Here is a 14,322-nt window from a genome sequence, read left to right on the forward strand (position 1 = left end):
GCCTTAAGGAACTCCGGGCGGATCTCATCCACCCCCGGGGCCCTGCCACCGAGGAGCTTTTTGACCACCTGGGCGACCTCGTCCCCAGAGATTGGAGGGTTTCATTCCAGATCAGGGGTCTCAAACTCTATTTACCCAGGGGCCACTGGAGGCAGAGTCTGAGTGAGGCTGGGCATAAAGGATTCCACAAAAAGCATTTACAAATATCCTCAAATGTCATCAACATTTAATTATTTCTCCAATACATGAACTGCATATGTCTAGAACCTTGGGTGCTGTGGTGGCGCAGGGGCAAAGCACAACCCACGTATCGAGGCCTTAGTCTTCGTGGCAGTGGTTGCAGGTTCGATTCCCAGCCTGGCGACATTTGCCGCATGTCTCCCCTCTCTTTCATTACCCCCGCTACTTTCAAATAAAGGCCACTAGAGCCAACAAAACCTTCAAAAAAAAAGTCTAGAATCCACATAAAAAGCTGTGGCAGGCCACATTTGGCCCCTGGGCCTTGTGTTTGACAGATGTGATCTATACAGTTTATTCCTGAAGTGGGAACCTCTGATTCAGGGGTTGGAGCGGTTCTGTCACAGATTTCACCAGCTGATGACAAACTACACTCCTGTGCATTCTCCTCCTGCCGTCTCTCATCAACTAAGAAAAACTATGATGTAGGCGATAGAGAACTCCTTGCCATAAAGATGTGCCTTTGATGAATGCCGTCACTGGCTGGAGTGGGCTGAACATCCCATTGTTTGAACAAAACCTAGCCTATCTTCAACCTTTTGGGACTCAACCAAAAGGTTGAGTCAGTCCAACTGGTCAGTTTTTCACTCCAGATTCAACTTTACAATTTTTTACAGGCCTGGGTCCAAAAACACCAAACCAGATGCACTTTCAAGACAGTTTTCCCCCAATCAAGACACACTCGCTGCCACCATCATTCCACCACTGTCATTGGAGCCCTTTTTTGGGGAAATTAGAGGCCAGGTACTGGCAGCTCAACAGACCGAACCTGAGAACATACCACCCGACAGTCTCTATGTCCTTTCTTTCATCAGAGCTCGTCTTACTCATTGAACCTGTACTACCAAATTTCCATGTCATTCTGGCATAAACCAAACAATCTCTTTGACAAAGTCTTACATCCCTGTAAGACTATGTGCTCACTTGTTTCATTTGTTCCCGCGATAAAACAACTATTTTGTCTCTGGTGCCTTTGGTCAGCTCTTTGGTCTGAGCCATGGTAGTAGTTGTAGTAGTTGGAGTCTTACTGATTGTGTAGGGTGAACAGGAGTCTTTATGTAGCTAATGACCTCAAACAGGTGCTTCTAATTAAGAAGAATAAGTGAAGTGGACATGTCCTGTTTAGAGGAGGACTAACAGGGCTTTGAAGGCCAGAATTTTTGCTGATTGGCAAGTGTTCAATTACTTACCGCATTTTCCAGATTATAAGGCGCACCTAAAAGCTGCATCATTGCTGAACAGCCACCTGGCAACGAGACTGACTCCAACAATGAGAGGGAACCTGGCATGTTAGATGGCGAAATTGCCCAGCTGTTCAATTCAGATACAGAAGAGCAGGACTTTGATGGATTTGTGGAAGAAGAATAAAAAATAACGTGACTGTATTGTTACATAGTCGAATAAAGTTCAACTAAACTTACTGTTTTGTTTCCGTTGCCTTTTTTTTTTGGTGTTGTTGACCGCATGTTTTACAATGCGTCTTATAATTTGGTGCACCATTTGTATGGGTTAAATACAGAAATGGACCCCATAATTGAGAGTGCGCCTTATAGTCCAGAAAATACTGTACTTGCAACCACAACACTAAAATACATGTAAAAAATCATACATTGTGACAACCGGATTTTTTTATTTTTTTTATTTTTTAGATTATGTCTCTCACAGTGGACATGCATCTAAGATGAACATTTCAGATCCTTCTATGATTCCTAAATGGGAGAACTTGCAATGTCGCGCTGGGTGTTCAAATACTTATTTTCCTCACTTAGATGTCAAATAAATAATGTGCTCCAAACCCTATACTTTGAAGCTTGACTTAACCTCATGAACATGTTTTAGAATTGAGCAATGTGGCCAAATGACAAGAAGTATATTTTAGACCTCAATGTGACTCTTTCAAAGCTAAAAACATTATACCAAATGTTAAGCATGATAGAGTTGGCATCTTGCTGTGGGTGTTGATGGTGTATTCAAGGAATTGAATGGGACAATTAAATATGTGAACTACCTTTAAGATTTTCAACTCCAGCTCAATTCTAATGCGCTTGACACACAGGGAGTGGCAAACGACAGAGAGACTCGCCAGGTTCCTGCCACTCTGGCTGAACCCAACACACGACTCGATAGTGAAGACAGCGATGACAAACGTTGAACAATTTTTAACTTTTTGTATTGCATCCGGTGCACAGTGGCGCAGTTGGTAGAGCTGTTGCCTTGCAGCAAGAAGGTTCTGGGTTCGATTCCAGGTCTTTCTGCATGGAGTTTGCATGTTCTCCCTGTGCATGGTGGGTTTTCTCCAGGTACTCCGGTTTCCTCCCACAGTCCAAAAACATGACTGTCAGGTTAATTGGTTTCTCTAAATTGTTCCTAGGTGTGAGTGTGTGTGTGCATGGTTGTGTGTCCTGTGTGTCTCTGTGTTGCCCTGTGACAGACTGGCGACCTGTCCAGGGTGACCCCGCCTCTTGGCCGAAACGTTAGCTGGAGATGGGCACAAGCAACCCTCCCGACCCCACTAAGGGTCAAGGGTGCAAGAAAATGGATGGATGGATGGATGGTATTGCATTGCTGTGGCGTATGCATATCTACAAGCTTGAAATTTCACATGAACAAATTTCACCGATCGGCTGGAGGACAGGAATCGATTGTCACCTCATCACACAAGTTTCATAGGACATCCATGGAGAGGGGGTGACATCGCCTCCAGTGTATTGAGTCCATAAAGCTATATGGTAGAAGATTGGAAGCAACTGGGGGATGCAATAAAAAATGCCATCAGACACCTATAACAACTTGGTGTCTGATTTGACCTGCACATTTTCTTGCAGGTCAAAAAAATTTGGCAAAGTCACCAAATTACCCTTAGTGGTTATTCCTAACTTTCTGAATACAAGTTGTTAACATACAACTTAAAAATGTTGTATGATAAATCCTCCTTGAAGAAAACATGGCTTTAATACAAAATTAATTTTTTAAGAATTATCTGATATTCATACCCATCATGAGTGAATGTGTCTAGTAAATATTTAAATGCCAAATGGGATTGGCACTGTTGCTGATAAAGTGATGATAAATTACACATAACCCTTAGAGAATTTTGAAACGTGTCAAAAAGATGTGTAAACATAAAAGTACGTACGTCAAACTTGGCTGATGCAGTGGATGAAATTTGAGCCGTGCTGCCGCCTAACTGTTCTCTGAAGCAGTCAGTGAAGGGAAGCAGGAGACCCATGGCCAAGATCTTGGAGCAGAGCCTCTCGGCCTCTTCTGTCTCCTCCTGCTGCTGCTGCAAAAACAGCTTCTCAAGAAGAGTGCGACCTGCATAGTCGCAGAATACACGGGGCAAAACAACAACACTTTGTGAATATTTAAAGCCACTACATTCTGTAAATCACCTTAAATTTCTTATGTTTTAGTTCAGTTCTAGGCAAAGATGGTCTGTGGCCCTTAACATGATTTGCTTCAAAAGCCCTCCTTAAGTTATGTCAACAAGCCACCAAAAACCAAAACAAAGGCTAAAAGATTTCAAAAAACAGTGACTCAGTGAAAATAAATGCAAATACTAATGAAGTTATTCACATACAACAGTCAATAAAGCCATTTCTAAAGCTTTGAGACGCCAGCTGTAAGAGCAATTACCAATATGAACAAGCATACTTTTGCTTTAGGAAATGGGTTATCGTTAAAATTCCCTTTCTGTATGATAAAAACACTTTTTATATTTAGTTAATTCAGATTCTGATACTGTACATTGCTGTAGTGTCTGTTATAAATCCATGAATCCATGCAGGGACATCAAGACCCAGAGAATCAGAGTGAGGTAGAGATAGAAACACATAACAGTAAATATTTTAATGAAATGTTTGTGGCTGAAATAACAGGAGAAAAAAAAAACTAGATTCTACATTTATGTTCTGCATAATTACTCCGCTCAGTCAGAAACAGCCACTCAGAACTAGCAGTAATCAGCTAGCCGCCATGCTATCAGGAAGTTTTCATTCAGTAACTCAGGATTGTTTATTGTAATGGATCCTGTTTTTGCCTTTGAATGTTAAGTTTTATTCTTGAATTTTTTGGCAATGTTGAGAGGTTTTATTTTGGCTCTTTGCATTATTTAGCCTCTTCAGAGCCTTTATATGTTATCAGTCTGTTGAAGGTAGTATTATTGATAGCAGTACAATTTGCACAATGCCTGTTTTTTTCTTGGAAAAAGTTATTAAAAACTAATTTTTGTCTAAATTAAGGTGAGTTCATGGTTCCTTTTTCCACATGATGTAACCGGTAGGGCTTTTGATTTAAAAAATAATAATTATGTGACCCCTTATGGGTGATCGGTATCGGCAGGAAAAAACCTGATCGGCACATCTCTAAAAAAACATTTTGGTTTTTTTTGCAACAGTTTGTGTTTTTCAACCTTTTGAGAGCCATGGCTCATGTTTGACTGGAAATTGAAAAGTGAAGTTAGTGAATGCAGGGCTGGGAAGTGAGATGGCACACAGAGTTGACTGTGAGGAGCTAAGGTGTCTGTTAGATGTGAAAAGCATCATTTTTAATTATATTTGTTGGGCAAACTGTTGCACTGATCTAGAGATTTATTCAAGAACAAAGTATTTTTTAGATTTTATTTTTGTTGGTCAAACTACTGTACTGAGTTTAAAACTGCTGAGTCCCATTTTACCAGCTATGTTTTACTCTAGAAAGACGCAGAACCAGTTCAATTGCCAGTCAACTTTTATCAATGCATTTTTGACCAACAACCAAATGTATTTTGACCAATAAAATATATCAGAATCTGGAACCTAGCTTGTGCCAGAGTATTTATCTTGCTAATTGTGAGGCAGATGATAAAGTGAGTATTCATCCTGGAAGTCATTTTGTTGAAAAGGAAATGGAAGATGGGCTGCACAGTGGCGCAGTTGGTAGAGCTGTTGCCTTGCAGCAAGAAGGTTCTGGGTTCGATTCCCAGCCCCGGTCTTTCAGCATGGAGTCTCCATGTTCTCCCTGTGCATGGTGGGTTTTCTCCGGGTACTCTGGTTTCCTCCCACAGTCCAAAAACATGACTGTCAGGTTGATTGGTTTCTCTAAATTGTTCCTAGGTGTGAGTGTGTGTGTGCATGGTTGTGTGTCTCTGTGTGTCTCTGTGTTGCCCTGCGACAGACTGGCGACCTGTCCAGGGTGACCCCGCCTCTCGCCCGAAACGTTGGCTGGAGATGCACCAGCACCTCCTGACCCCACTGAGGGACAAAGGGTGCAAGAAAATGGATGGATGGATGGAAATGGAAGATGTTTTTGGGGAAGTTGGCCACCTTGAGATGATAAACACACATACAGGCCTGTCACAGCAATCAATTAATCACATGATAAATTTAAACAAATTCAATAATTTCCATTTTCATGATTTATCGTTTCTCTTTTTCCCCCCTCTCTTTCTACCAAAAATTGGATGATAAAAACTTTCAGGTCGGTGTTTTGGTCTCAACTAGGTCTTTTTTTGAAGGACAAGTTTATTTACAAACACTTCAAAATTAATTTTATTTGTTGTTTTGTTTATTTATCTTTGGATATTTGAAATGTTCTTCCAGTTGCAGTGTTAAATGTCCATTATAGTTTAAAGCTTACTGACCTTTCAGATTGTGTTCTTGCATTATTATTTTGCCATTGTATTACTTAAAAATGATCTCAAAACAGAAATATTCTTGTTTGTCACAATAACCTCTGGAACAGTTTATTGTCCATCAAAATGTGTTATTGTGACAGGCCTACACACATATGATATATAGTGTAGTTAATTTATTACCAAGGATGACATAGTTACTTATTCTGTTTCCTGATGATCCTGCATGGATTTGTGTATTTATAACAGACACTACAGCAATGTACAGTATCAGAATGTGAATTAACTAGATATAAAAAGTATGTTTTTATCATAGAGAATGACAATTTTAACAACCGATTTTCAGATGTATATGTTACCATACAACTCTATTTACTACATAACCCATTTCCTACAGCAAAAGTTTTCACTCATTTATTTTTAAACCTCTCCTCAAGCCCTTTTCCTATTGTCTCCTAACCATTACACTTATAAATAGTGTGGAAATAGTGAAAAATATATTGAAAAGTAACACAAAAAAAATCAACCTGACATCAGTCTTCACCTGTTGTCCTTTCTGGTTCTATTAAAATTTATATATATATTTTTTATATCTTCACACCCTGAAACTCTCCTATGTCTTCCCTGACCTGCTTTTCTCACAGTAAATTAGTTTAGTTAATTTAAAAATTAAAACCGGTTTATACTCTAGCACTGTAATTCTTCTGAATATATAATATAATATACATGTTAAGTGGTTGAGTATGATCAGCCATTGCTCACACTTTAAACAACAAAAAGGAAATTATTGGGCGGGACAAATGCACCTGCCTCCAACATTGGGGGGACACGTCCCTCCCGTCCCTCCCGTCCCTCCCGTCCCTTCCTGTTCCCACGGCTATGCTGGTGTAACGCATGAAACGTATCTCCCCACGGAAAAAGAAGAAAGCAACAATATGTGTTTTCTAAAAAGAATTACAAATATAATGATACACAGTGACTTGGATACATAACTTTAATCGGATTATTGGATCAGTTGTAATACAGATTACGCATTACAAGGGGTCAGATTAGAGTAACGCATTGATGACACCATTGTTTGACATTTTTGCTCAAGCTATATTTACAGATCTGTCAGGTTTCCGATATATGTCCCCCCCAATGATAAACTTGTTCCTATGCCCTTGCCTGTCAGGAATAAAATAATGAAGTTTAAATCGTGGTTAGGTTTTAAAACTGTATCTCAGACATTGAATATCTTACACAGCCATGCGCAGTCCATTATCTGCTAAAAAAAAAGAAAAAAAGAAAAGGCTATGACTATTTGAAAACCTACCCACTCGTAGTTCAGGCCTTTCGGCTAAACTAGTAGTGCTAAATTATAATCATTCAGGGCCTGTTTACTGCAGCTTATATCATTTATTCACCAAACCTGACTCAAACGCCAAAAGTGCATCTTCAGTCTGAAGTCAAGTTCTACAGTGTGATGTTAAAGATTAATTTTATTCAGGTGTTCTGAATCAGAGACACAGCTAAAGTTTGCAGGTCATTGGCTCTTTGGCAAAAGTTTAACAGCTGTGACCCAAACTGTAAGTTTTTGGGTCACAGACTTACAGCCAGATTCTCTATTAAATCTGTTGATTTAATTAGAGGACCAACTATGAGTATGAAGTAAGAATATGGTGACTATGTAGGAGCAGCAGAGATACACAGGTCATATAAGATACATTTTTGATTGAACAGCTATAGATTGTGCACTTCACAAATCTAGCCCACACAGAAGAGCGGCTGTTACATACGGCTTGGTGTGGCTCTGGGTTTCTGATAAGGGTTGGATCTCCAATAGCCGGGTTTGCAAACAAACCAGTTGATTTGTATAACTGACTTCACTAAGAAACTGGCTTGTGTAACTTTGTTTTCCTAGAGAAAATTAAATGCTGCTAATTCTTTAAGATGGAGGGCGTTCTTTTTTTTATTTTTTTTATTTATCTGGTATGCCAATTAACCTCACTACCAACAAGCAACATTTAAAGTGTAGTGGAAAACCAATTCTACCTATGACCCAGAAAAGACTATGGACACAGTAAAACATGGTGGTCAGAATACATGGTGCCATAGTTAATTACAAAAGTATTACTCCGACACATTTTCACTTGCAAATAGACAATTTAATGGGGGAGCAGGTGGACTTCAATGTGGCACATGACCCAATAATACTAGGCTGAAAACGAGGCCAAAAATTAAAATTCATGTATTGTAGAAACCTTGACATGAAGAAAACATTGAAACAGACATAAATAAATACCAAAATTGAGGCAGATGAAGTGCACTATGAACAGATCGGGTTAGTTTAGTTCAGTCATTATTTTGAAATATTAAGTTAATTGTACAACATCAATACTACATCAACAGAAGAACATCTGGGATTATCTTGCTTCTTCTATCTTTGTTAAAGTAAAAAAGTGACGACTTCTCAACATTTTACTGTTGCATGTTCTTTGCTCACCTGTGAAGACATCCTGAAAAGCACAGAGGGAGACCTGTCCACATGAGGATCTTCTGGTAGCACAGATAGGTTGACTGCCTCCTCCTCTGTAGCCCATCAGATACTCCCCTCCATTCACTTCTCTTCCTCTTAGCCTCTTTTCAAGCTCCTCTGTCCAGTCAGCTGATCGGCTTAGAGTCCCAGTAAGGCTAAGTGACCGTTGTCTGTGAGTTTCTTGTTCTCCAGCCACCATCCTGTCAACATTTATGTTTCTGGTTAACTTCTGTGTAGGCTTCAATACAGTTCAACAGTCTATTACTTTTGTGGAAGAATTCCCTTTGTTTAAAAAAATTCCCTTTATTTTGGAAACACTAGTTCTCATATAGACATCATAGTGATGTGCAAAGGTCTTGTTTTAGTCTTTACTCATATTTAAAGCAAGAAATATAGGCAACAATCTACCTGTAGCAATATTTTTGTAAATTTAAATGATTTGCACACATTTTTACACCCTGTACCATGGCATCAGACAGAACTCAAAAAGTGTTTATTCCACAGACTGTTTGCCTGAGCTTTACAGGTTATGCAGAGATAATGACCCTGGATGTTTACCTCCCCCTGTCCCTTTATCTCTGTGTGAAAGGACAGGTGTGTCTCTCTACTTGACAGCATTGGAAGCGAGTCTGTGTGGTTGTGTGGAGGCCTCAGTCCTCGACACCGCCATCGCAGGTTCCAATCTCGGCCTGATGACCTTTGCTGCATGTGGTCCCCCTCTCTCAAAACCCACTTTCCTCTGAAAAGTGCAAAGTAACGGCCAGTAGAGCCAATAAAAACCTTCTTAAAAGCCTTTATTGGTTTGCCATCTAACCTTTCAAAATTTTAACAAAGTTTGTCTATAGTTTTGCTTCTGAGCAACTATTGTAGTGATAGGTATTGGTAAAGCCATCTTTCTTAACCAAGACTATTTTTATTGAGTCAATATTCACTCAGTTCCTTTTGGAAAGTCCTTTTGAAGTTATTTCTATTTGATGTTTGTTTATGTTTTATTTCTTGACTTAATTTCTCATCAGATAACTGTATATGACTTTACTAACTGGTTAATTATTGAATGTAAAAGTTAAATATTCAACTTCAAATTAGGTACCAACACTGTAATTTTGAAAAAAATTATTTAAAAAATATATTTCTCTTGTAATGTCTGACTACTCAAAGGATGTTTGTTATGCTTGGAAAATGGTCTAAGCAAAAGTCACCGCAACTGAACAAATGAGGGAACGTTTGGATTCCAGCACACGTGGAGATGGTCAACACCAAGAGCTGAAGCTGACCTCATGTGGAAGGTGTGCGTGTGATATTGTATATGTGATGCTCACAGTTTGCCAAATGAGATTATAACATGTTCTAGTTTTCAAATATTTGCACATTTGGAAACAATGTGACTGATAAATTAGAAGATTTGTACTCATTATTGATGAAGGCAAAGAAATTGTTTTGTGAATTGTTTATTGTTTTGTTTGCTTTGGTTTAGTGACATCTGTATAATAACTTATCAGACATGGATGCAATTAATTACTAAAACTGGCTTTTCACTTCATAATCTCATAAATCATTCTTGATTACATCAACCTGCCCAGAGACTGACCAGGGAAATTAACATTCTTGCTATGACCTTGCCGATGACCTCTGACCATTAAGACACACTTTTATTCCATTCAATCAAGTATTTGATCAGGACTCCATAAGTCAGTGGCCATTTAGACTGATTACTGATAGATTATTTAACCAGACTGATAAGATTGTTGATAATACAATTGGGTGGGCTTAACTTTTCTGTAACTAGTTATCACTTTGTTCACAAGAAAAACATAATTTTTACATGCTTTTTTAAACGTTAATTTGTTAAAAAAAAAAATAATCAACTGAAGATGATGATGCAAAGAAGGATTCACCATAAAATCAAGAACTTTATGGACAAACCTGGCCATCCTCTTCATAAAACTGTATTGGAAAAACAAAGTGTCTTCAGTCAGAGGCTTCTTCAAATGTGTTGTAGTACAGACCACTACAGATCTTTCCTGCCAACAACCATCACAATCTACAATTGTGAAGAAGATTTAATGAACTACAACATTTACTTTCCCTTTGGGATCTCAAAGTATTTTTTGAATTTGATCTTGTTAATCTTCTCAAATCTCATTAGAAACAATTTGATGTACAGTTAATGAAGTGACGATGTGAATTATTGTTTGCCTATTCCATAGTTTAAAAGATTGGATCCTAAAATAATTCTGAAAATCTGTTTCAGTTACATTACTTTGTATAAATAACTAAGAATCTGATTATAAATGTGCAGTCTAATTTTTGGGATAATTTTCTGTAAAAACACAAAATGGAGTACAAATATGAAAAAACATTAAATGACAAGCATGAGGAGTAGTATATGTACCTGCGATTGTGAAGATGGGCTCTCCGTGGAGAAAGTGGGCTGTGGGAAGGAGACAAAGCTGGGGAGTGTCCTGGGGTACTGAGCTGTCGCGTAGTGGTCTTGATGTAGGATGGAAAGATAGTGGGGTAGGATTTCACCACATGGCTATAAAAGTTGGAGGAATGGGTGGACTTGAAGAGCTGCTTTGCCAACTTTGGGCTCCCCTGGGGCGTCAGTGTGATAAAGCAGATGCTGCCCCTGCTGCAGAGCTGGTCAGAGGGTGAGGAACCATTACAGGAAGCATCACATTGATTGGATTTGGAACCAGTCAAAACACAGTCCTCGAGGGACTCTGCACTGGAACCTGAGCCTAACTGACCATCACCTTCATCAAACACAAGTCCTTCTGCATGTTCAGTACTTTTACTGTTGCTGACTGGAGGGGGACTGAACTCCTCCATCCTTCCAAGACATTTACCTTCACTTGAGTCTATAGGTGAACAATTGTCACAGGTTGCCATAGTGATTGGGCTGACTGTCACACTTCCAGTTGCCATGGAGATGTCCACATGCTGGTCTGTAGCAATACAAAGAAAGGCTTGTCCCTCTCTCATCTTCTTCGTACTTAACTTTGGTGGCCCCAGCCCTTCCTGGACCTCCCCCTGTCCCTTTATCTCTGTATGAAAGGACAGGTGTGTCTCACTACTTGACAGTTTTGGAAGCGAGTCTGTGGGATTGAGAGAAACATGACTTTCTGTCTCTAGGAATGATAGTGCATCAGAGCCTACCTCTAATTCTGGGGTCATACCAACCACTTCCTGATGAGTTTCTTTTTCCACCCCATTACTTTTCTTAGTCCATTCCTCTGCTGCTCTCCAATTCAGGTCCCCCACTCCACCTTCATGTACCTCTGAGATTGTGTTCTTCCCATCATGTTGCTGCTGATGCTGTAGCTTAATAGCAAGCTGGATGTCTGCAAGTAAATCCTCATGGTCAGCTGCTGAATGAAAACTGTATATATCAGTGTCCGATCCTGAGCTACCCCCCTTTTGTCCTGCTTCTTCTGTGGGTGATGTGGTTTCTGTTGAGGCTTTCAATTGCACGTGTGACTTTTCCTCTTCTCTTCTGTCTTTATTCCTGTTTTCCTGTTCTGGTTTCTTTCTCTTTTCAGGAAATGCAGCCTCAGAATCTGAGTGTCCTAGCTCATCTGCAGACAGGTCAGGTGTTTTGGTGCTGTCCAGATCATCATGTTGAGAAGCAGATTCATCTTCATTTAAACCTGGTATTGATGAGCCTTTCAGGTTTATCTTCCTTTTTCGGAGGGAAAAAACGGAGGACTTGGAATCAGATTTATTTCGTTTTTTTCCTGGTCCAGTGCCATGAGTCCCTCCTCCTCCACTGCTGTTTGTTCCTTTACCTCCCTGCTTGCCGAGTTTCTTGCCCCCCCTTTTTGTCAAATCCCCTCCTCCTTCCCTCCATCCTTCATTTAGCGAAGGGTAGCTTCCATTACCCGATGAAGCCGCTGCTCTCTTTTGCTTTGCCTCCTGATTTCCCATCTTAACAGGATGGAGCGATGGCTGTTGTCCTCTCTTCTCAAGCCATGCCTAAAAGACCTCTTTCTCTCTCGGGAGATGATGCCTCTGGCTAAGGAAGGTGAAGACGCAGTGGCCTAATCCGTATCTGATGGAAAGAGATTTGCTACTGTTAACAGTAATTTTTCTCTTTAGTCTCAGCTAGTCAGTCCTTGTTGTTTTCCGGTGACGAAGGCAGTGATGTTGGCGCTGATGCGGTAGAAACACACAGCACCCTCCTTCTCCTACCCATTTCTGTCTTACCCTCCCCCTTCCTTCTCTTGGTTTGCCGAAAGGATGACGCCAGCTCTATGTTCTCCCTGGAGCTCTGACAGGGAGGCAGACCTAACGGATTGTGCAGCAACTGGAGTGGGAACAAAGCCCAGTCCTCAGCGGTGTCACTTGCCACTGCAGCTAATTTCACAGTCTAACTACATTTCCCATGATTCTCCGGCATCTTTCTACATGTTCTATCCATAGTCCAAAAGAGAAGCTTAGGGTTTTTAAAATGTTACCCTCAGCACAAAATAAATGTATTTTTTGAAAACCATTCCACCGGTCCCAAATGTGAGCAAAAGCACAATATATCCAATCTCTATGAAATCCAACTGAGTAAAAATTCTGTTCAAATTATAGCTTGATTACCATCTAGTTATGTGTAGTCACATTCAGATTCAATTACATAAAGGCCAGTTCACTCCAAATAATTATGCAACACTGTTATATTCAGCTGATTGTATAAAATGTGTACATTTTATACGAGGCTACGTAAAAGCCTAGCTAGCCTAACAGATCACTGATTTTTGAAGGGCTGATTTTGCAAACCAAAACAAATAAAACATAAATATTTTTATATTTATGTTTGGAACCAGTCAAAACACAGTTCTTGAGGGACTCTGCACAGGATGAAGCGATGGCTGCGATATACAAGTACTATAGTCACTTATGTGGATAATGCAGAAAATAGCCTATAACTATTACTTCACAATGTAAAAAGAAATTGATTTACAAGTTGTCTATAACCTTAAGTTGTTTATAAAACCTGAACTTTTACTTGAATTTCTTTTGAGTAAAGTTACTCTTTGAAATCCTATCCAATTATGAGTAAGGATAAAACATAAGAAGACACCAGCAAAAACGGCATTGATCCTTCGGCTGCGTTTGTATCAAGATCTTATGGTGTTGCATCAATGGGAAGACAGAGGAGAAGTTAACTTTTGAGAAAAGGAAAAGCCCTTGCTCAATTTAATGCATCAGTTTAACTCTAAGTTTAGGCAGCAGTTTTATCATACATTGTAAATTATATTTAGAATAATATTTAACAATAAATTTAAATGTCAATTTTATAAGGTACTTGTGATTATGATTTGTACTGACTAAAGTTGAAAACAGAAAATTAAGTGCTTAGTTTGGAATCAGTTATTTAAAACAACAGGAGTAACAAACAGCAGCTGATATAAGATATTGGAAATGAATGTCCCATTAAAAATACACATGCTATTTTGTGTTCCTTTTTTATTTATACATTTGCTCCTTTAAGTAAAACCAGTTTGAGACCAATATGTTCTCATTTCTTTATGATGAGCAGTGTGCTGTTGTATGTCGGTTTGTTGACATTTCACAGGTTTAAACTATGGAAGTGTTCAGTTGTTGCTATCTAGTGGCGGAATTTAGGTACTACATATAAGAGTCTGCCGTTTTTGATGACGTAATTAAAAGCAGACAAGGCAGGAGAATGGACCTTACCACAGGGTCCGCCTTACAATGGCTAATGCTAATTTTACGTCACAGCGCAGCTATCACGTGGGTTACCGTCTCACAAACTTATGCTAATATACATAGTGGACTACCAGACCGACAGAAAGTTTTTGTGTTAGGGCTCGTAAATAAATGGTTTTCCGTCAGTTGGGTATCTATACAGGTGATGTCAGGTATCCTGATCGTGTTTGTGGAACTAAAATTCACAGATTTCCAAAATCTGAAACGGAATGTCTTGCTTGGATCAAAGCTTGTG

General features: G+C 39.4%; 1 protein-coding gene across 1 annotated transcript in view; it reads right to left on the minus strand.

Moving 5' to 3' along the window:
- fmn2b (formin 2b) overlaps positions 1 to 12,643 on the minus strand; it is a 95,424-nt gene extending 82,781 nt beyond the window's left edge. The window contains exons 1-3 of the mRNA XM_008438065.2: positions 10,759 to 12,643; positions 8,334 to 8,566; positions 3,374 to 3,552 (exon numbers count right to left, since the gene is read on the minus strand). Of these exons, the coding sequence (XP_008436287.1) occupies positions 3,374 to 3,552; positions 8,334 to 8,566; positions 10,759 to 12,293 (1,947 nt within the window). The 5' untranslated portion in view covers positions 12,294 to 12,643. The remainder of the gene's footprint in view (positions 1 to 3,373; positions 3,553 to 8,333; positions 8,567 to 10,758) is intronic.
- Between the last annotated feature and the right edge of the window lie 1,679 nt (positions 12,644 to 14,322).

The sequence above is a fragment of the Poecilia reticulata genome, linkage group LG19 (genome assembly GCF_000633615.1).
Source record: "Poecilia reticulata strain Guanapo linkage group LG19, Guppy_female_1.0+MT, whole genome shotgun sequence".
Lineage (NCBI taxonomy): Eukaryota > Metazoa > Chordata > Actinopteri > Cyprinodontiformes > Poeciliidae > Poecilia > Poecilia reticulata.